At 42.0% G+C, this 24,740-nt stretch overlaps 1 protein-coding gene and 1 pseudogene across 1 annotated transcript; one reads left to right on the plus strand and one right to left on the minus strand.

The window, feature by feature from the left end:
- Positions 1–10,625: 10,625 nt before the first annotated feature.
- Positions 10,626–11,816, plus strand: LOC113336622 (annotated as a pseudogene).
- Positions 11,817–19,555: 7,739 nt separating this feature from the next.
- On the minus strand, positions 19,556–24,723 carry LOC113336680. The gene is made up of 4 exons (XM_026582324.1): positions 24,613–24,723; positions 24,375–24,471; positions 20,116–20,255; positions 19,556–19,931 (listed from the first exon to the last, which is right to left on the minus strand). Exons 2-3 carry the CDS (start codon positions 24,463–24,465, stop codon positions 20,131–20,133), a joined length of 216 nt encoding a protein of 71 aa, XP_026438109.1. The 5' UTR covers positions 24,466–24,471; positions 24,613–24,723; the 3' UTR covers positions 19,556–19,931; positions 20,116–20,130.
- Between the last annotated feature and the right edge of the window lie 17 nt (positions 24,724–24,740).

The following is a 24,740-nucleotide window of genomic DNA, read 5'->3' on the forward strand; positions in this document are numbered from 1 at the left end:
AGTGTTTAAATCAGTATAGTTGAGGTTAATAATTTTGATTGTTAGATTACAGATTCATATAGAAACTTTATTATAGCGTATCTATAGTACTTAGAATCAATAATCTGTTGAAATAGAAATTAGTCTATTGAACCTAGAGCTACAAATTACAGATTTTAGTTGTAGAAAACCATATAGGTTTGTGTTTCATTTCATGTTGTTTCTAACTCATTTGAATTGAGTTGCTTTTCGCTCGTATGTAAGTATGAGCTGTACTTACATTGAGAGGTGGAATGATTTAATTTTTTAGAACGAAAGTAAGGTGGGGAGAATTTAATGACCCTCAAGCTCGTCAACGCTATTAGACAAGTTAAGAGGCGACTTAGACGCTATTGACTCGACTAATTAGATATAAACATTAATTAATAGAAATTAATCTAAAAATAATTTCGAACGAAATCAGTACCAATAGTTAGACCTCAAAAAGTTATGCGAAATGGATTACTTGAATGCATAAATCGGATATCGAACTAGAAAAATATGACAGGCGAAAAATATTTTATCGAAGTTTGACTCTGGTCAATCCAGATAGACTCCGGGTTTGACCATTTATTTTGGTCATGCTACCATCCCAACCCAAACATATCTGACCTTTCTTATAGCTCACCTATAGATAATACTTAGGTCGATGTATTTAGAGTATAATTAACTGAGGTGTAAACTTATATTAAAATAAAAATAAAACAAAAGAAAAAGAAGAATATGGCCTGAGCAATGGGCAGTTCATGGAGTATCAGGTGGATATAATGGTTATGTTAATACTGTTGAAGGAGGCTTGATGCAGCTGATTATCAAGAAGATATTAGCATGAGTAATGGGAGTTTAGGCGCAGTTATGTAGCAGAATGAAGAACTGTAGTACAAATAAGAAATGTGGCATGTGTTGTGGTGTAGGATTAGTCAGCCCATTCAGCTGTAACTCATCTAACTCACTTGAGTCAGCTGAGCTGCCTGAGTTAACTCAGTGCTGACTCACCGAGTTTCTTGTCTTGACCTGAGTTGGACCTCTGACTCGATTTCACCCAGTTGACCTTTGACCAAGACTTGATATTTGAATTTGACCTTGACGTAGTCGTTGACTGTTAGTTTGACCATTGACCATTTTTTGACTGATTACCGGTGTTAACTTTCCAACAACATTATCGTGAGTTTGCGGTATGTGCCCCTCTACCATTCCACTATTCCTATCCTTTGTTGAACAATTCGAACAGAGAAATATCAACGGAACCTTAATAAAGAAGGAGATTATGGAAGGCTAGAAAGCATATTGAGATAGAGCAAAGGATATCGACTGAGTTCTGAAAGACCATTTATGTATCAATGTGATGTGGATTCAGATTTTAATTACATGTTCAAGATGCAGATGAGGATGAGGGACGGTTATATGGACTTGCAGATAGGAATTCATGAAGTAAGCGTGATTTATCACCAAATCAGGTGGGAGCGCTGTAACCTTCTTTTAATCATTGAGCTTTCTTTCTATCTGCGAGCATGACGGGTTTTTGTTACTTTTGGACAAGCTTGTGTGCATTATTACTTTTTGTGTGAATGATTGTGATTACTTTGATGTGTGTGTAATGTGTGTCGCGTGATTTCTTCCCAAGGAGCACCCGTGGTTTCCCAGCAAATCCTTGCTAAGTCTTATAGCACGGGATGTGCAATATATCTATCTAACATGGGAAGTGTGATGTTATTTATATTTTATTTTATGGGGAAAGTACACGTTCGCATATTATACTTGATTGTTTAGCTATTTGATCTTGAGTGCAAATATTGTTGTAGCACGGTGTTGATGGTGGTTTTTAGCTTAGGGTTAAAATCGTAAAACCGCAGATCTGACATGATGTCACTATGACCATTAGCGTATTTATTGAATCAATCAGCATGCCTACGTAAGAATTACCAGGGTACCTTTTTTTATACATGTGTCATGTTCCACGGAAGAACCCTTAGCATTGACCGACATCATCTATGCCAAACCCTAATTCTCATGTTACATGTGCCAATGGCATGCCGAGCCAGCCACATCTCCGTGCCAAGGCATGCCAACCATGCCAGCCGCACCACCATGCCAGCCACGTCTCCGCGCCAAGGCATGCCAACCATGCCAGCCGCACTACCGTGCCAATGGCAAACCATGCCAGCCACGTCCCCGCGCCAAGGCATGCCAACAATGCCAGCCACGTCCCCGCGCCAAGGCATGCCAACCATGCCGGATGCACCACCGTGCCAATGGAAAGCCATGCCAGCCACGTCTCCGCGCCAAGGCATGCCAACCATGCCAACCGCACCACCGTGCTAATGGCATGCCGTGCCAGCCACATCTCCGTGCCAAGGCATGCCAACCATGCCAGCTGCACCATCGTGCCAATGGAAAACCATGCCATCCACGCCTCCGTGCTAAGGCATGCCATCCATGCCAGCCGCACCACGGCGCCAAGGCATGCCAACCATGCCAGCCGCACCACCGTGCCAATGGAAAACCATGCCAGCCATGTCTCCGCGCCAAGGCATGCCAACCATGCCAGCCGCACCACATGTGCCAATGGCATGCCGTTCCAAACACATATCCGCGCTAAGGCATGACAACCATGCCAGTCGCGCCACCGTGGCAATGACAAACCATGCCAGCCACGATTTCATGTCAAAGCCATGTCGGTCGCGCTATATGCCGCTGGCTGCCAAAACGAAGGGTTGCAACAATCAACGTCCACACTTCCATCTGAGATGCAGATCTTAGCCATCCAGGGTCGCCAGCTAACGCGTGGTAACCTTTGGCCCAACGCCAAGCCCTAATTTTGGCTGCGCCCAAAACTAATGCCAAACCCTAGTTTTTGGACGCGCCTAACTATGCCAAAATCCTAGCTTGGCCATGTTTCCATGCCAAATCCATGCCGGCCCCGCCACATGCTGCTGGATGCCAAAATTAAGGGTTTCAACGATTAACGGCCACCATTCCATCTGAGACGCAGATCTTAGCCGTCCAAGGTCGCCAGCTAACGCGTGGTAACCTTTGGCCCAACGCCAAGCCCTAATTTTGGCCGTGCCCAAAACTAATGCCAAACCTAGTTTTTGGCCGCTCCTAACTATGCCAAAATCCTATCTTGGCCACGTTTCCATGCCAAAGCCATGTCGGCCCCGCTACATGCCGTTGGCTGCCAAAACGAAGGGTTGCAACAATAAACGGCCACCCTTCCATCTGAGATTCAGATCTCAACCGTCCAAGTTCGCCACCCAAGGTATGGTAACCATGTCGCACCACATGTGCCAATGGCATGCCGTGCAACCTATCGGCGCCAAGGCATGCCAACCATGCCACATGTGCCAATGACATGCCGTGCCAGCCACACCTTCACGCCACGCCTCCACGCCAAGGCATGGCAACCATGCCACATGTGCCAATGGCATGTCGTTCCAGCCACACCTCCACGACAAGGCATGCCAACCATGCCACATGTGCTAATGGCATGCCGTGCCAGCCACATTTCCACGCCAAGGCATGCCAACCATGCCACATGTGCCAATGTCATGCCGTGCCAGATACATCTCCACGCCAAGGCATGCCAACCATGCCACATGTGCCAATGGCATGCCGTGCCAGCCACATCTCCACGCCAAGGCATGCCAACCATGCCACATGTGCCAATGGCATGCCGTTCCAGCCACATCTACATGCTAAGGCATGCAAACCATGCCACATGTGCCAATGACATGCCGTGCCAGCCAAATCTCCGCGAAAAGGCATGCCAACCATGCCAACCACACCACTGTGCTGAAACCATGCCAGCCTTTCCTTCACGACGTTGGCTGCCAAAACGAAGGGTTGCAACAATCGACGGCTACCTTTCCATATAAGATGCAGATCTTAGCCGTCCAAGGTTACCAGCTAACGCATGGCCACCTTTAGACCGACGCCAAGCCTAAATTTTGGTCGCGCCCAAACAATGTTAAAACCCTAGTTTTTTGGCCGCGCCTAAACTATGCCAAAATCCTAACTTGGCAATGCCTAACCATGTTAAACCATATCGGCCATGCTTTCATGCAGCTGGCTACCAAACGAAGGGTTGCAATAATCAACGGCTACCCTTCCTCTCAAGATGCAAAATCTCGACCGTCGAAGGTCACCACCGAGCCGGCAAGTTTCCCAAGATCAACTTGACAAATAGCAGCAACATGCTACATATTTTCCAAAAAAAAAACACCCGAGACCTCAACACATGTCACAAACTGGGGGATGCTCATTGGGGTATTGGTTTGGCGGTTTACAGCGTGCGACGTACACTACGCCCGTTACAAGACAATGTCATAAGGATGAGGCGATTAGTAAATACAGGGAGTAATAGTGAAACGCTTTCCTTCATTATGGAACATCAATTACAGGCGTTACCGGTTACCACCTCCTCCAATTTACTCATCCGTTTCCATTTCTTACGAGACCAGAGTACGTTTCACTTCGACTTGTATAAATAGGTCTTACCTATTTTCACTGAAAAACAAGTTCTGGTCAGGAGCATACAACACTCAGAATACATTTGCTATCTTTCCATCTGTTATCTTTCCACTTTCTGATACAAGTCGTCAAACCACTACTCTTCCAGAATCAACTATCCTGGTATCAACACTCTCTTCGCTTCCCTCCCCAAAGCCAACCCTTTTCCTCCACTTTGTGACCGAAGCAAGTCTGGAACGGCCATTTGTTGGTTTAGGCCGGACTTGTACAGATTGATCTCTCGAATCTAAAGTATTCCCTTGCGGTACATTGTTTAGGGTTTAGACTTGTTTCTCACCCACATCACACGAAATTACCGGAACCAGCAGAAATTGTTTTCACCCTCAAACAATTGGCGACCACAGTGGGAGATTAATCTCTCGGTTACAATATCAATTTTCAATTATCGATCTCATACTTCGACCCAGACATCAAGGCGGTAGAAGCAAACGATCCACTCAGGGATCGGCGACTCAGTTACCGACGTCCCGATTACCAGTCATGACACGGCAAGGGATGACTGGGGACTTACCAGATGATAGGAGCAAACGATCCGCCCAGGGATCGTCAACTCGGTTATCATGTGACTCAGGAACGGCTGGGGATTTTCCACAATCACAGCAGCGTTTCCCACAAAACTTGGACTTACACCCGGAAGATTCATTTTTCGTCAAGAGATCTGAAAAACCCGAGTAAGTCCTGCCTAGACAAAATACATGGTTTACTACTTCAAATTTTCACAGGAATGATAAAACCGATAGACATGTTATGTCTCATCTCATGCTCTCTACCGACATGCAACGCTCATGGTTCTATGGTTTTCCTGGGATGTTTGCGTCACTTGCAATCGTAACCAAGACAACATTATTCTAAAACAATTCATTCAAAAAGGGTAATCCAAAACCCTCATAGATAACAGTTAACTATCAATTCAAACCAAAACCATAAACCAAGTGTTTCGTCTGCCTTTCAAAAAAAAAACCTAAATAAAGAAGTTCAGAAGACAGGAGTGCATTTAAGGAAAACTATCCAGTAACGGCTTGCTCTTCTTGGAGAAATCCTCCCTCGCGCTTTCGAGAGCCCCCATTTTCAGATTCAGCTTCCTGGACAACCTTTCGATTTCCGCCTCCTGCCGTGTGATTTCATCTGCAGAAGGGCCTTCGACCGTTATGGATTTCAACTTTTCAATCTCAGCAAAGCCTTCAACAAACCAGGAGATGTTGAACTCATGGTCTATGCACATGTCACGATGAAACTTCCAACTTGTAATCATGTCCTCATAAACGGTGCGGCCAGTCACTTTGCACATATCATCAATCGAAGATAAAGCTTCATCCACACGTTTGGATAGCGCAAACTGACTAGTGACTTTTTTGGTTGTGACAATGTGTCCGCACCTTTCCCATATCTTGGCATATAACATTTCATATTTGGCTGGCACGATGAAGCCCCCGATCAACACATGATCCGGATAAGGAACCAAGTATGGAGGAGCAAAAGTGGCGCCAGCAACTGAACCAGTGACCAGCAAAGGATTCCCAACTACAATTGTGCCTACAGACACGGGAATGCTCTATGTTATTTGAGTCGCAACAACACTTTCAGCTTGATCAACCTCCATTTCCAGATTGCCAGATGTAGCTTCCGCGGTTAGAGGTAGAACTGTATCTCCACGAGCCTCCACTTCAAGGCCATCTCCAGAAGCGGATACTTCCTGTAATATCACGAGTTAGACACTTTCAAAAAAGAAAGGGGAAGAGGAAGAAAGAAAGATGCGCAGAAGAATCACTGATCCGCTTTCAGAAGAAGACTCAACATTGCTGTCGGAAGAGCTATTCTCGTCATCACGAGATTCAGATTCAGAGCTTTCCTACTTTTCGGACTCCTCTTCACCGTTGGAAGGTTCAGCATTGCAACCCCCTGCCTCAAGAAGTGCCACCTTATGACGACGTCCAAGTTCAGCATTGCCACCCTCCGCCTCAAGAGGTGCCGCTTTCTGACGACGCGCAAGTTCGGTAAAGGCGTTCACACTGCTGAGACCCTGAACAAAGCGCCAAGACGGAAATCCAGAAATGAAATGAAGATTTACACAATCCAGCTAAGCCGGGGAGAAGATGACGCATACTCGAATATTGGAAGAGCTGAAAGTCACGAGAGCCGCCGGACCTGACCGAAATCCACCTTCACGGTTCTTTGACCTTCGTTCCTTCGCTTGGGGAATGCCCGCATCCCGACTAGGAGACTTTCGCTTAGTTGAAGAAGGACCCCTCAACAGCGGGTGCTTTGCCAAAACCTCAGGGGAGGGTTTACCGCGGGTATTCTCCACTGTATTATTCACGAAACCTTGGATAGCAAGGAACTCATCCTGCCAGAACGCATTATACTTGGAAGTCGTCGACGGGTTTCTTTCCAAGGGCAATAAATGGAGACTCTTACCCGGCGCAATGGACTGGCGTCGGGAACGGTGGACAACGGATTCTCTGAAGCAACTGGATGACGAGCAAGAGGGACTCCTTGGTCAAAGCCCATATGTCGATCTGCCCGATCAACATTGTAGGAGACTACCTAGAACGATCCTCGAAAGAAAGACGCTATATAACTAGGCACACAACTTCGCATGAATACAACCTCTTCAACACTCATATTCCTTTCGTCAGAAAGCAAAAACATGTTCGGAGCAGAATCAAAAGTGTTAACCTGAACTATGGATGCACACACCGGGGCCCACGGTCGAAAGTTGACCGCGTACGAATTTTCGAGAAAATCAACCAGGTTTGAACCGGCTCTTGGACGCCTATTCGACCAGCGAAGTATCCTTGAACCGCCGCAAGCCTCGGGAAGTGAAGCCAACGGTTTAGGAGCGTATCTCTCGAAATGCTCCTATAACCATGCCTGGAGGAAAGCAGCATGGACATACGAGTCCACTTTCATGTATCCATTTGAAGCGCGCATGTCTGCAACCATATGATCCAAGTGTGTGTACAGAGAACCAAGAAACAAGCCGCCAATGGGGAGAACGACGCCTTTCGCTAATTTTATGGCAAGCTTGATAAGTTCCGGTCTTATCTCCTTCCTACCAGAGCCATCGTCAAAAATATCTCTGGATAACCAAAAGTCCAAGAATGTCGCGACATGAAGTGTACTATTCTTTTGATCCGGCTCTAACTCATCGGGAAACCATTGAGACACCCACCAGCTGTAGAAACACCTCGTCTCATATTCTTTCCGAACGAACCCTTTCGACTTCGCAACCAGAGCGGTGTGTTCTCTTCTTCATCTTCTGATAACTTGATATCGAGGTTTCCTGTTATGGGAGGATTCAGAAAAACGGCGACACTTTCTAAGGAGATAATCATTTTGCCCCACCTACATACGGCCGTGTGAGTGCCTGGACACCACCTGGAGATAAAAGCAACCATACCCGGGATATCTTTCCTAACTTGAAGCGCTGCAGAGGCCACGACAGCATCAATGATTTGCGCCCCAGTCAAGCTAGCTCTTACCATTACACCAAATTCCAGGATTAGTAACAGCAATTCGTAATGGCTTACGGGCCGTTACAAAAGAAATCGTAAGAGGCTACAGGCGTTACTAATTTTTCAAAAATTCGTAACAGAGACCAGCCGTTACGAAATTTTTTTAGACGTGCCAGTCACACTTGTGGCGTAACACTTGGAGTTTGTGCGTGTGCCATTCACATGCGTGATATTATGTTTCCGCCCAAGATGAGTTATACTAGGGATATTTCCTCCCAAGAGTGTGCCATTCACATGCGTTAGTTTGAGAATATAACCCTAATGAAATGAGATCGAGTTTCATTTCTTTTTTCTCTCTTCTGCCCGTCTTCTCTTCTCTTCCTCCCAGCAGATGAAACCCTAGTGAAATCTCTTAAATCTATTCAATCATCGAACCATAGTAAGTGTTTTTCAATCTTCAATAATCGAATCGTAATGAATCGATGAAACCCTTGTAAGTGTTTTTTTAATCTGTTTTTCGATTTTTAGGGTTTCATTTGTTTTCAATTTTCAAGGGAGAGTGGTGGAGCTTTCATTTTTCTGCAAAATCTCGTCAGGAGAAAGCTAGGGTTTCAAAAATCAAATCAATCCTTAGCTTAGATTAGATTAGCTCAAGATTTAGAAGCGGCCACATGTAATGAGTTTGATTTAGGGTTCATCCTTGAATCGGGTGAACCATTATGAGTTTTTTCTTTAAGTGTTTTCGTGTTAAAGATGAGAATCAAAATCATCATAGGAGAGGCATATTTTGTAATTTTAATTTTCTTTGATTTAGGGTTCATCCAATACACAAATCCAATTAGGGTTTATATTTGATTTGATTGATTTTTTCTGGGTTTTAATTTTCTGTTCATGTGCTTGTTTTTCTTTTGCAGAATTTCTCTGAAGGTATTTGAAGGAAGTAGAAGATTGATGATGATAATGAGGCCAGTATTTTGTGGGAGTTTTGATTACGAGACACGTCAATCTGATCTTGAACGCCTCTTCTCTAAGTATGGGACTGTTGATAGAGTTGACATGAAATCTGGTAGCCTTAAAACATCTCTCTTGAATCAATTTAGCTCTTTTGTTTTAATATTGATTGTTTTTTAGCTCTTAATCTTCGGTTGGTTTACTTTAGGGCCCTTAACTTGTTAAATCTGATGTATGAACTATGGATTTTGTCTAGAGAGGGGCAATTGCCCTGTATTGTAGGATGTGAAAGAATCATGATGTAGTTCAGCTTTTAACCTGTTTTTCAATATGGTGCATTAAAATTGGTGTAATCGAACCCTTATCTCCAGCACTATTGGTTTTTCCCTTAGCATAAATGGGTTACAAATAGCTAATAGAATTTAAAGGCTCAGAAAGTGATCCAGTTTTAGTTGCAGTACATGGTCTGATTGTTTTGTCTATTACCACCATATCTTGGCTCGTAAAGCCTTATGTTTAAGCTAACTTGTCTTTCTTTGGTGATCTGATATGAACTAATTCATGTTTTTGTGTTGTTTTTTCATGGTGCACAGGTATCCTCGACATACAACTGAAGTGATTGCAGAGTCTTGCCTATTTTGTCGTAGAAGTTGTAATTGTAAACCGTGCTTGTGTTTGTGCAAAGTGTCTAAGGTTGATATTTTTTTACTTGTTGTTGGCTTTATTAAAGTTGTCACTTGACCTTCTTCAATTTATGAGTTCCATCATTGCGCAGGATATGAAGAGCCAGGGACTGAAGATGGAGGCATAAGTGAGACTTAAATACTGTAAATATTTGTTGAAAGCTCTTTTATTAGTCTTGAATCAAATCCACGAAGAGCAAGCAATGAAAAAGGAGCTCGAGGAGAAGATTCAAGGTGCCTGGCTTAAGCTTTTTCACCAATCACCCTTTCTCTATTGTCCGTTTTTGAGTTAAGCAATATGTTTCTTTATTTAGAATAAATATTCTCCAAGATCGAAGTAATATATATTAGAAAGCTTTGAAAAATCTTGTTATCTAATTTACCTTACAAAAATCTTAAATTCCTTTTTGTTTTCTTACCTTGCAGTTATGATGAAAAAGCTTTGACGGAGAAGATTTTGTCCAAGTAACCGCAGCTTCAATCTGCAACTCAACCACCTATAGATCAGACAGTTTGGAGTTATTACGTCAAAAGTTCCTGGTAGCTCTTCCTTTCTATGTATTTCATTATCTTCCGTTTATTTGAACTCTGAGCACTATGATATTTTTCTATTAGAGGTATTTTCTCTTACATTCTCGACTGAACTGTATTGTATTTTGATGCAATCTGAAATGTGCTTTGACTGCCATATGATCAGGCTTGGATAACTGGATGCTAATGTGATAATTTTGTGCTTAAGTTTTTTTCCTTCTTTTTGCTTGGTTTTACAGGCTGACATCTTCTAGTTGGGAATGGATCAGCGTAAAGTGAGTATGTTTGCTAGGGATTACAGGAAAAAACTCTATAAAAGAAAGAACAAGCCTATAATGTTGTCACAGCAAACGAACAGTCCTATATCTTGCCACATCGTATGTTCCCTTCTTACTTGGAACACTTTTTTGTGTTTTAAAACGAATTATGATTTATTTACATACATTGCCTCGCAGACATGCTACCTGGTTTGAAAGAAGGGAAGGAGAAGACGTCTTAAAGTGATGCTTCATCCTCCATCTTTATTGAAGATGAAGAGGTATACAGTCGGTGGTTCTTTAATTCTTCTTCTCACATTTGCATTCTTTGTTTTCCTACTGTATTGAACATAGTTTGATGTTGAATCAATGATCTGATGGATCCAAATCAATGTTAACAGGACCAAGTGGAAATGAAAATAAACAGGGCACATTGTACAGAAGGAATTGTGGAAGGAAATCCATGTTTGGAGTACATAAAGCACATCATATTCCCATGGTTTCAGGAGTTCGAAGTAGAGCGTTTCGAAGAACATGGGGGGAATAAGTGAGTCATCCTAAATTACATCACTCAATCCTGCATATTTCATTTGTTTTAGCCTGCAGTCAATGGGGTTGATAGTCTGCTTCTCTTGCTAATGATTTTGATTTGTATTTAATCCAACTTCTTCTCTGTTCAGGACCTTCAAAAACTTAGAAGATCTAATTACCGACTACCAAAAAAAGAAACTGCATCCTGCTGACCTGAAGCTGGCACTTGATAAGGAGCTGAATAGAATATTGAAGGTAATACATTTATACTTAACCCTATATGCAGTCTGAATGTCAAAGCAATGAAGATTAAAAACAGAAATGAGCTGTAACTAATTCCCCTTTTATAAGCTCATTTCTGTAACTAGTTTGTGATGCTAATTTGTGAAATATTAACTCCTTTCTAGTATAATATACGGGTATGTGATTGTTGGGCCTGACCTAATTATGTTGTTAACGATTTAGAATTTGAATTTTTGTTGAAGATGTTATACATGTGTTGGTTGCAGTTCCACTTGAAGCTGTGGTACTTGTTCCACTTGAAGATGCTTACATTGATGTGTTACACCTATGTAATTATTTCTTGTTTACATTTACTTGCTACGTATTTTGAACATTATTTCTTCCAGTTTACTTGTCATAATAATGCAGCCTGTTGTATTTTGCAGGATTGCCTATATCGAGTTTCTGAAAAGGATATAAAGCTTAGCTGCAAGGGTGGAGAACAAAGCAGCTTCAATATTTTTAAGTTGCGGTTATTCAAGTTTTGTAGGCAGTTAGTAAGTTTTTGTGTTCCCTTAGAAGTTTGAAACCTTCCATGTATTCCCTTAGAAATTTTGATACTTAACGAAAAAAAAAAAGAAAAAGGTTTGGTACTTCGAGAATTTCAAAAAGTTTGGTACTTAGAGAAATTTCAGTTCTTTGTAATTTATATCTGTTCAGTTCTTTTGTAATATAAATCTGATATGAATAGATTGAAGAAATTGTTGTCGAGTGTGGATGATGAATGTATGCAGGGTATTGAATTTAGAATTCCGATTTATTTCCGGCAGAAAATGAACTGACGGTCAGCCTTGACCTGGTCAAGGTTGACTGGCAGTAATTTTTTTGTTGTTACGAAAACATTCGTAACGGTGTAAGCTGTTTCAAACTACCACGTATTAACGGCTCTTGCCTGTTATTAATGTGCCAGGTAGTAACGGCTTGAGGATGTTACGACCGCGTTGTTACAAAAAACATTGTAACGCCTTCAGCTGTTACCACGTGTCAACTTAGTAATGGCCATCAGGTGTTAGTAGAGACGTTACAACCAAAATTCGTAACGGCCCCTTTGCCGTTATGAAAAACGTAACACCCACTTTTGCAACAAGAAAGAGCTGTTACAACCCGTTTTAGTAACGGCTCATTTCTGATACGAATCCGAGAATTTGGTGTAGTGTACGCAGTCGTGGCTTATCATGAATCGCATCCATTTGTCGAAAGAACGCAATGGATTCACACTGATTTTAAAGTCAATAGACGAAGCAGAGTACTCTCCTCTGTGGAGACAGAACCGTATTACACCCTCTGGTCGAACCGACCGGGTCCTGCTTTCATCTTCTGAACCGGTCAGAAGAATCGACACATACTTGGAATGATTTCTCCTAGCTGCGACAGAAGACATCGTGAAGAATTCATCATTCGTGTTTGGTTTGGAGTTGCCAACGAATTTTGGTACAACAAGACTTTTCTCGGATGACATCCTAACGAAGTTTCTTACGCTTTCGCTATCGAGGTAACTACACTAGAAACAAAACAAAAGGAAGTTACTACAAGGTGCATGAAAGCTATTTTGTCAGCAATGGAGAATCCATTTTAGACGTGAACCAACTTGTTTTGATTTCAAAGTCATAACATGCATAACCGAAGAAATAGAGAGTACCAAACCCTACGAAGCCACGGAAAGCACACTCCTTGCGAAGCCGTACCTTGCAACGGAAAGTACGACCAAGAAAACATGCTCCACCGCGGAAACTATACACACGGCCACACCAAGGAAAGGGAGGAAACCCTAGAAACTAGGTTTTCGTGGGGAATGAATGTGTGGCAGTTACCTGCCCATGCATGCCTAATTTGTGTAATAATTAAGGTGGCCAACATTACTATCGTACTCATGCCGAAATATTACTACAAATTCACGGAAAGGATATCTACGGCTGGGATTCATACCAATACAAAAGAAAAATATTTCTACAAGTTCATGAAAGGTACACCTACGGATAGGGTTTGCACCAACACAAGAAAACAAGAAGAACAAATTGAAGAGGAAACGCTGGAAGACATACCTGGGATACTCTTGCTTTCTTTATTGCTACCACACATCCAAAACGAAAGAACAAAGGTGTGAAATAAAGGGAGAGACCGGCCCCTTTTATAGGAGTGACACTTTGGAGTTTAAATAAGGAAAGGACTTCCTATTTGAGTTAAGTAAGTAAAAAAAACAATTGGGCCCGCGAAGAAAATCCACCACCGTGCCAAACAGTCCATGCCTTGCCTCATCGTGTCGCGCCATGCCTTGCCTCACCGTGCCGCACAATTCCTTGCCACACTAAGTCGTCGCCCAAGCCCAAGCCCAAACCAACGCCAAGTCTACGCTAACGGCTCCATTCCAAGCCAATACTACACTGACGGCACCATTCAAAGCCGCACAATACCTACGGCTCCAATTCCGAGCCGAGCAACACCAGCAACTCGCTAAGCCAGCACCTCCGCGTTCTCTAACCCAGCCAAGATGACGCGTGACCAAGCCAAGCTGACAATCGGCATCTCACCGCTTCACGGACTGGCCAACAACACCACTAGTAGAATTTATGCAAGGCCGCCAACACGAGAATCACGAACTCTCCTTACTTCTCGAAAAAGGTTAGCCAGCTCTTCTTCACAATTTCTTTCACGACTAGTCTTTTCGATTTTGTCCTTGTATGTCACCATCTTATGCTTACCTCGCAACAATGCTCTTGTTCCGAGCTAAGCAGGGGACTTAATGTTGATGGTGGTTTTTAGCTTGGGGTTAAAATCGTAAAACCGCACATCTGACATGACGTCACTATGACCATCAACGCATTTATTGAATCAATCAGCATGCCTACGTAAGAATTACCAGGGTACCCTTTTTTTTAATACATGGGTCATGTTCCACGGAAGAACCCTTAGCATTGACCGACATCATCTATGCCAAACCCTAATTCTCATGCTACATGTGTCAATGGCATGCCGTGCCAGCCACATCTCCGCGCCAAGGCATGCCAACCATGTCACCCGCACCACCGTCCCAATGGAAAACCATTCCAGCCGCACCACCGTTCCAATGGCAAACCATGCCAGCCACGTCTCCGCACCAAGGCATGTTAACCATGCCAGCCGCACCACCGTGCCAATACAAACCATGCCAGCCACGTCCCCGCGCCAAGGCATGCCAATCATGCCGGCCGCACCACCGCGCCAATGGCTAGCCATGCCAGCCACGTCTCCGCGCCAAGGAATGCCAACCATGCCAGCCGCACCACCGTGCCAATGGCATGCCGTTCCAGCCACATCTCCGCGCCAAGGCATGCCAACCATGCCAGCCACGCTTTCGCGCCAAGGCATGCCAGCCGCACCACCGCGCCAAGGCATGCCAACCATGCCAGCCGCACCACCGTGCCAATGGCAAACCATGCCAGCCACACCACCGTGCCAATGGTAAACCATGCCAGTCACGTCTCCGCGCCAAGGCATGCCAACCATGCCAGTCGCACCACATGTGCCAATGGCATGTCGTGCCAGCCACATCTCCGCGCCAAGGCATGCCAACCATGCCATTCGCTCCACCGTGCCAATGGAAAACCATGCCAGCCACGATTCCATGCCAAAGCCATGTCGGCCCCGCTATATGCCGCTGGCTGCCAAAACGAAGGGTTGCAACAATCAACGGCCACCCTTCCATCTGAGATGCATATCTTAGCCGTACAAGGTCGCCAGCTAATGCGTGGTAACGTTTGGCCCAACGCCAAGCCCTAATTTTGGCCGCGCCCAAAACTAATGCCAAACCCTAGTTTTTGGCCGCGCCTAACTATGCCAAAATCCTAGCTTGTCCATGTTTCCATGCCAAAGCCATGCCGGCCCCGCTACATGCCGCTGGCTGCCAAAACGAAGGGTTGCAACGATCAACAGCCACCCTTCCATCTGAGACGCAGATCTTAGCTGTCCAAGGTCGCCAGCTATCGCGTGGTAACCTTTGGCCCAACGCCAAGCCCAAATTTTGGCCGCGCCCAAAACTAATGCCAAACCCTAGTTTTTGGCCGCGCCTAACTATGCCAAAATCCTAGCTTGGCCACGTTTCCATGCCAAAGCCATGTCGGCCCCGCTACATGCCGCTGGCTGCCAAAACGAAGGGTTGCAACAATCAACGACCACCCTTCCATATGAGATGCAGCTCTCAACCGTCCAAGTTCGCCACCCAAGGTATGTTAACCATGCCGCACCACATGTTCCAATGGCATGCCTTGCAACCTCTCCGCGCCAAGGCATGCCAACCATGCCACACGTGCCAATGACATGTCATGCCAGCCACGCCTCCACGCCAAGGCATGCCAACCATGCCACATGTGCCAATGGCATGCCGTGCCAGCCACATCTCCACGCCAAGGCATTCCAACCATGCCACATGTGCCAATGGCATGCCGTTCCAGCCACATCTCCACGCCAAGGCATGCCAACCATGCCACATGGGCCAATGGCATGTCGTGCCAGCCACATATCCACGCCAAGGCATGCCAACCATTCCACATGTGCCAATGGCATGTCGTGCCAGCCACATATCCACGCCAAGGCATGCCAACCATGCCACATGTGCCGATGGCATGCCGTGCCAGCCACATCTCCGCGACAAGGCATGCCAACCATGCCAACCACACCACTGTGCCGAAACCATGCCATCCTTTCCTTCACGACGTTGGCTGCCAAAACGAAGGGTTGCAACAATCGACGGCCACCTTTCCATCTAAGATGCAGATCTTAGTCGTCCAAGGTTACCAGCTAATGCATGGCCAGCTTTAGACTGACGCCAAGCCCAAATTTTGGTCGCCCCCAAAAAATGCCAAAACCCTAGTATTTTGGCCGCGCCTAAACTATGCCAAAATCCTAGCTTGGCCATGCCTAACCATGTTAAAGCCATTCCGGCCATGCTTTCATGACGCTGGATACCAAACGAAGGGTTGCAATAATCAACGGCTACCCTTCCTCTCAAGATGCAAAATCTCGACCGTCGAAGGTCACCACCGAGCTGGCAAGTCTCCCAAGATCAACTTGCCAAATATCAGCAACATGCTACATGTTTTCCACACAAAAAACCCGAGACATCAACACATGTCACAAACTGGGGGATGCTCACTGGGGTATCGGTTTGGCGGTTTACAGCGTGCGGCGTACATTACGCCCGTTACAAGACAGTATCATAAGGATGAGGCAGTTAGTAAATATAGGGAGTAATGGTGAAACACTTTCCTTCATTATGGAACATCAATTCTAGGCGTTACCGGTTACCACCTCCTCCCATTTACTCATCCGTTTCCATTTCTTACGAGACCAGAGTACGTTTCACTTCGACTTGTATACATAGGTCTTACCTATTTCCACCGAACAACAAGTTCTGGTCAGGAGCATACAACACTCTGAAAACATTTGCTAGCTTTCCATCTGTTATCTTTCCACTTTCTGATACAAGTCGTCAAACCACTACTCTTCCAGAATCAACTATCCTGGTCTCAACACTCTCTTCGCTTCCCTCCCCAAAACCAACCCTTCTCCTCCACTTTGTGACTGAAGCAAGTCTGGAACGACCATTTCTTGGTTTAGGCCGGACTTGTACAGATTGATCTCTCGAATCTAAAGTACTCCCTTGCAGTACATTGTTTAGGGTTTAGACTTTCTTCTCGCCCACATCACACGAAATTACCGAAACCAGCAGAAACTGTTTTCACCCTCAAACACACGGGAAGTGCAATACATCTACATAGCACGAGAGGTGTAATATTATTACTTTTATTGTATATTCTAATTTATGTTGCACGGGAAATGCGTTAAATATTCTTACGCATGTTGTGCATGTTTATTGTTCAATTATTGTTCTTTAGAATTATGAAGCATGTTAGTGATTACATGAGAGTTATTTATTTCCATTGGGAACTCCTTTTGGGATGATGTGCTCACTCGTTCCCACTTCAGTTTCAGTATTCAGAAGAAAAGGTGCGCGTGAAGATATTTGTTTTCGTAGCGTAAAGTTTTGGCGAACTGAAGATGTTTATTTATCTTTTGTATATGCATTATTTCTATGTAAACAACATATTATTATATTCATATCATTCGGGAAATTTTCATTTGTACGATATCAAAGTGTATGGGTATGTCTTGGGAATAGCTTATGTAATTTTGATTCTTAAAATCGATAATCTAGATTTGATGTTTGAATTAGGTTGTAATCCTATTATCTAAGCAAGTGATTAGATTGGGGGATCACAAACGCCTTCTGCTCAACACCAATTACTTACTCCAGCACCACCAAGATGATCTTCTCCTCAAACACGATGTCTTACCAACATGTCCATATGAATACTCCATGACGAAATATCTTTCAACATCGATAAGCATTCCATAAGCACCCTAATGAAGCATCGACTCCTTCCATCATTATATGGTTTCTCATATACCATTCCAAGAGATGGGATGAATTCCTCAAATCTCCATTGAGAATTCCATTGAGGAGACTAAACACATATCCTAGACCTCCTTATATTAGTAGTCACAAACTTGATTCTCAAGCATTATCCTCCTTGGATTAGGAAACCATCACAACTAAGAGACCATGATTAGTTAGGAAACCTATCTTAATATGGAAATTGATCTAAACTAGGAAAACCAACGTTTCCATGTTATTCCTCACCTTGGATCATGCATTTATGAATGAGACAATCAACTTGTTACACCTCAAACTTATGAAAATCGATTGCACCAAATGTTATGCACGGATCCTTTCTGCAAGGAAGCAAACCAAACTTCGTTCACCCAAATTTTTCTGTAGAACTTCACCAGAATAGAGCAAACCAAACTTGAGCGTCATTAACTCACGACTCAACAACCTAACCTAATGGTGATTGTACAATCTCCACCTCAACGAAAAATTCCAGACCATCTCACCAACCATTATCATACGATAACTCGTCATACAACATCTTGAGATACACCTTATTCCTTTATGCTCACAATTCCACATTGATTGACACCATTCAGTTGTACTGCATTCCAACACAATTGGACCATATACAAACGTTGTCCATATGATACCGTGGAACTTAGTTATAACCATTATGCGCTTTTTGAGCCTTTCCCTCCTGTTCGAAGTTGCTTCGTACTACGATCCCAACTCTGTCTGGGTTAATGTTTCATTCCACTTAGGGCACTAACTCCAACTTTCGCACCATATCTGTGAGGAATGACACCCATAACTACTCGATCAACAAATGGAAACTACCACAGTAGCCTCCAACCGTCTGCATAAACATCCCTTAGCATAACCATAATCTTCATCTCTAAAGTCCGCCAAATTCAACTGCTTCTTCAAATAATTGATCACACACTTGATCTTTTCCATGAGAAGGTCCACCAAAGCGGGTCAACAAGATATTTCATGTTAGTTATATATAGCCCACCTTCGCTTTAGCTTCCAAGAAACTAACCATCTATATTTACCAAAACATATTGATCGTGGCTCTGTGCATCCCAATCATTGGATTATTGTCACAGCGTGCCAAGCTCGAGCTCATCTTTATGAGTCTTGCTTTCGAGTCTATCTCTTTCACCGAATCGTACTCCCCATAAACGCTCATCATATATTGTCATATTGCATACATAACAAATCACATAGACTTCGGAAGCTGACACACCAATCCTCTACAGCACTTCAGCAATCTCAACGGGCATTGATAACAATACTGTCCTATTACACGCTTTAACAAAAATTGTCAATCTAGTTATTTACCAATTTCTGAGCATGCACGTGGTTTCGACTTCGCGACAGTCAAACCCTAGTTATTTACCAATTTCTGAGCATGCATGTGGTTTCGACTTCCCGAGAACCAAACCACAACATAATTTGGACTCGGATAGAACAGTGACTAATGTCTGAAGAATTCATAACATTCACGCATTCTATTTTATGTGTATCCCTTTCCAAAAAAAAAATGCTTAGGAGAAGTAGTAGAGAAAGTAAGATGTTCAAGAGTCGTATATCTGCAGTAGTAGAGAAAGTAAGATATTCAAGAGTCATATATCTGCCCAGATCTGCTTCAATTGGGTCTATTGGGCATATGAGGATTCAGGCGGTTGTCGCCGGAGAAGATGAAACAGAGAGAGGAAAGAGGCCTTTAAAATGAGAATTCCGGTTTGAATTCTATCTATGACATAAGATTGCTTTAATCATCTAGTCTATCTGAAGATTTGGAAATCAGTCATCTTTGACAGTGCGTAAGCGTAACCAGATTCCTTGAATTTGATCAAACAAATAACTGTGAGGAGTCAAACGAAGAGCAAAAAGAGCACCATGTGCACTTCAAAAAGATGGGAAAAAATTATAAATGGATAGTAAGGGTTGCTAAAGAAGCTAAATTAGGTCTTAGAAGTTTCTCTTATGAAAACTTGCTATTAGGGTTGCTAAAGAAGCTTCTAAAAGTTTCTCTTAGAAGCTTCCTTTATTGCTCACAAAACTAGGCAAATCTTTATAAAGAGGAAAAAAATAAACAGTTCCACCAATTTACAGTGCACTTCTTTTCCTGCAAGTATCCTTGTATTCCAAGTTGTTAACAGCTCAAGACCACAAAAATGTTTCATAAATTGTTGCTATCTAAAGAAGGCCCAGAACGTCTTGCTTGATATCCTCAAGTCCCAGATCTGAATACAACGGCCTGAAAAGAAAAAATTGGATTAAAAATTTGCTACTGAGTGTTTGTTACTAGTAATCAAGCTTATCTTAGATACTTAGGAAAGTTTGAAGATTGACACAGTGAGTTTTGTAGATAATGCTCAGATATGTCCTGACAGATTTGTTTACTAACAACTTGCAGGTAAAATATGGATTGAAATGCATACCTGAACGAAAGTAATCTATGGTTTTTCCTTAGCCTGCTCCTGATGATATCTCCAAGGATTAAGAGCCTCTTTAACAGCTTGAGCTTCCGGGGAATTCTCATACGCTCGCTTCTCTGATTCAAGAGCAGTCACCTGATCATCTGCAAAAACAGGAAATCAAAAGTTGAAATCAAGGATTATATCATAAAAGACAAAGAAGAGATTATTGAATCGCTCCATTAGTGCATACTATAACAGGTATAGCTTGACATTGTCCCCCAAAACATAAACTAAACGAGCAGCAAATTTAAAGGGACATGCGTATCAAATATTATGATTTATGCTGAGTAAGAATGTCGTAAAAGTGGGTATCTGACAAGCAATCACAAAGCAACACCACATAAAAAAGATCTGAACGAGTAACAATAAAGCTTAGACAGCAGAAGCTTTTCATTTCTGAAAGACAGGGGATCGTTGAATCAAAAACTTCATATCAATAACGAATCATAATGAAATATCCAACATCCTCTGAAGTCCATAGGCTCTCCTATCTAATGTGAAATGGGATCAATGGACTAGGAATTGAAATACCATAATGTCATACATAGCATAATTGTGATAAAGGAAATTGCATGGCATACATGTGTCGCACAAACTGTTCCTCATTAAGTAGCACGTGTACATTTAATATTATTGGGTTTAACTCGATCTGAATTTCTGCCATATCTGTAGCATGGCAGGAGAGTTTTTTTCATCTTTGTTTTAACTGGCATTATGCTAAGCCACTTGGTTAGTTGGAGAAGTTCATCTGCTGGCTGATTACAATACTCCTATAAACTTTTTAACATGGATCTTCAAGACTTCAACTGGTTTTCTGTGGTATTAACCACCAGTTAACAACTCCAGATGACAGAGAAGACTTTAATTCTCCGGAAAACCAGTTGTACTCAAGTTTTTGAGCATAAGCCTCAAAATCAAGCATCCGTTATTATAAAAATGTTAACAAATATGTCCAAAACTTGCACGGACTCATATTATACACAAAAACATCACAAAAACATCATTAGCAGCAGTTCAGCACACCACATGCGATCCAAAATAACCATACCAATCATATAATATCTTAGCAATGTTAAAACATGACATGCTTTTGTAGTTGCAGTCCCCTTGCCCAGTTAGCCCAGTTAACAGCCTCTAAGGCTCTGATTGCTTCTCTTCACTAGATGCACCCAGCAATGGCTTCTGATCATTCCGAAGAGGAGGATCTCTAGCTCTAGGAACTGCAGGTTCGCCATTTCTTTCTAAACTAGTGTAGTAGGAGAATATTCAAGCCTGACTTCTTCCAAAAGGATAGGGACCTAAGAATAGAATGAGTAGTACGAACAGACCTAGTGTATTTTCCTTCAAACACTGTATTACATCACTAAGAATAGAATGAGCAGTACGACCAACACTTCACAGCTGCCAGGACAGGCTAAGATACATAACCATAATAGTGTCATTACACAACATACACAAGTTATCTTCACCATTAGTGGGAGCATCATTCAACATTTTCCACCCAAATAGAAATATGATAACTTTAGGAGACCAGTCCCACCTTTTCCACACATAAAAAATGTCAAAACCTACCGTACCAGAACAATTCCACAAGAAGGATGGCGCAGAGTTAACTAAGAAAAAGTAATCCTTGCCTGGTTACCTAGAAGGGAGGTGCGTTCAAGAAAGTGTTGAAACATAAATAATGTCTTATAAAACCTATGGATGCAGTTCCCAGTTCAAACTACCTCTACTGTATACTTCTTCTATTAAAAAGATTAAAAAACTTAACATTGAACAAAAGATATAAAAATGACAGATATATTAGAACTTCCAATATATATCAAGTGATGTTGGTCTTAACATGTTGCAAAGGGATAGAGATAGCTAGCAGCTGATGCGAACAAAAAACAAATAAGATGATGGGTTTGCTTAGAAACGAAAAAAGTAAACTAGCATAATAGAATAGACATAAACGAATACAACATAAAACTGAATCGATAGAACGCGGATAATTTGACTTTAGGATAAACCCAACACTCTTCTACAATGTATATGCCACAAGGAAAATTATCACAAAAGTCTGTCTTGTGAAGACAATCAATAGCCTATTTATATTAGAGAGAAAAGCCTAATAAAAGAAACCCAAACTAAGAACAGAAATACCCCCCACCGCCGCACCACCACCACCACACCCCCCGAGGAGTAGAAACTAACAAAACATTCCTGAGAAAGCAAAATATGCCCCTGCATCATAAAAGCTACAAGGATTTGAAATAATTATAGCCTCTAACATTGCCTCTTCAATCTCTGCAAAATTTATGGTATCTAAGTATCTAGCATATTAATGTCTCCCATGCATCATAAAAGCTACAAGGATTTTAAATAATTATAGCCTCTAACATTGCTTCTTCAATCTCTGCAAAATTTATGGTATCTAAGTACCTAGCATATTAATGTCTCCCAAATCAAGGGAAGAACTATATTATGGCATCCTATAAGTCCTTAAGTAGGTTTTAAAGAGACATATTTTATTTGAGTCATTCAAACATAGCGATCGGATTCATACTGGCGATCAAAATGGTGAATCAATGACCCTAAATAATAGATAAACTAGCAAAGATCTTGTAGACAACATTGATAAAAAGAGATGAGTTGATGATATCAATACGTGTCTGCTAATGCCAGTAGCTAGAGCCTGAGTACGAGCAATCTAGTTGAACTTCGATCAGGAATTTTTCTTTTCATATGCATATTATAATATTTACATTACTAATGTAATAACCCTAACATTCTTAATCTGTTGCTACAACAAAACAATAGGCGAATAAACAGAAAATATCATAATCAGATACTTCATATTTTCAGACTAGTGATGCTCGGGAAAGTAATAAATGTCTTAGTAGCAAAGTAGAATTATGGAAAGCTTTCACTACCTTTCCCGCATATACTCATTCTTTACTTATTCTAAGCAATTCAGTTAACTATACTCTGTATCACATTCTTCCACTGAACTTACTTAAACATAAACACATAATAAAATACACAATGATTCCAAAAGAGCTAAACTCCAAGCTATAAAAATTAATCATACAAGATAAGAGATGAAATAAATAGTGCAAGAACAGAGTAACACAAAAATCCATATGTAATAGCTATCAGTTAACTGACTGTAAATCTAAAAGGGGTTCAAGATAATGTACCCTGCATTAGCTGACCAATCACCCAAATGAAACCATTATAACTGTATATACAAATTTCTTCCTTCCGACAGCTGCTTGTCTGCTAATAGTAGCTTTTTGTCTCCAAATTTGATTCTATTATTTTTGTATCATCTTCTCCTAAAGTTTTCAATGAAACTAAGGTGTTCATGTGAGGGGAAGGTGTCCAATAAACCCATTTACCTAAACTCAGAAGAATCTCTAGGGATGAAGATTTTAACTCGTAACAATCCACAGCAGGATCATTCCTGGTGAGGATCGGAACACAGGACTGCACCACTTTTGTCAAGGCCAATGGCTGATGGCTCCATATGGTCTGACCAAAATTATTTAGTCCAGCTCATATACTAATAACTCACCTCCCCTCTTTGATATATATATCATAAGGACAGTTTCTCTTTAATAACCAAGGTCTAGATGTTATCAAAAAAGAATTAATATTGGGAGTTAGGTTCTAGTAAAAGCATTAGCATATGGAACAACAAACGGGTTCCTACACAGGATTCCCATCTCCCATCTTAGTCCCATCTTCAACACACACCACATAATCACCCAAAGCCCCAAATTTAAGATGAGGCTACAAAATTGGGAGTAGCGAAACGTTAAGAAAATTTTCATCAGCCAATCATTTGCTACACAAGGACCTTCGGTCAGAAAATAAGTTTAACTCGAGTCTCAAAATTAAACTTCCCAACATTTCTCCATTTGCTACTGCCAATAGTGTATACCTAGACTTGGAAAAATTTGGCTTCTCCCTTTAAGTGGTACATTCTGACTACTTTGCAGTAGACAAAACAATATCCTAGTGAATGCAGTCGCCGCAAAGCAAAACTAGACGGAAAAGATCTAGTCTACTATAAACAAACCTTGGTCACTAAAAAGTTATAACTAGTGATCTTAAGTTTAATGTTTGTGCAACTGGTTGCTTTAGGTCCATATACAGTCTGATATCATATGGAATAGGATTAAAAAAAAAAAAAAAAAAAAAAAAAAAAAGAGGGCAAGGATGTTCTCACACACAAAATCCAGTTTTGATCATAAACATCTCCATTGAAGCTCCAATTGTAGCTCCCACTACTACAATCTTCAAATACCAGTCTAGAAACTTCATCTATACCTGCAAAAACAAACAGATAAAAGAAGCTCAATAATAATTACTTTTTCTGCTTCTTCTAAACCCTAAAAAAGAATTATTTCTACTAAAAGAAGCTCAATAGTAAACAACATCAAAATTTTCAAGAAATCAACTAAAACATACAATTACTGAGTTATTCTAGTGTCCTGTGGCCGAAGAGTAGATTGATAGAGAAGAAGCCTTCAGCAGAGATCGTTCTCCTCGCACAGTGATGAGAAAAATGAAATATTTTTCCCCTGGTTCTTATTTAA

This window comes from Papaver somniferum, unplaced genomic scaffold, assembly GCF_003573695.1.
Source record: "Papaver somniferum cultivar HN1 unplaced genomic scaffold, ASM357369v1 unplaced-scaffold_154, whole genome shotgun sequence".
Lineage (NCBI taxonomy): Eukaryota > Viridiplantae > Streptophyta > Magnoliopsida > Ranunculales > Papaveraceae > Papaver > Papaver somniferum.

Coding starts and splice junctions, on each gene's coding strand:
- LOC113336680 (XM_026582324.1), bottom strand. CDS start 24,465: ATGAAGTTTCTAGACTGGTATTTGAAGATTGTAGTAGTGGGAGCTACA. Junction 20,256..24,374: donor TATGATCAAAACTGGATTTT/GTGTGTGAGAAC, acceptor CTGTTTTTGCAG/ATGATCAGGTGACTGCTCTT.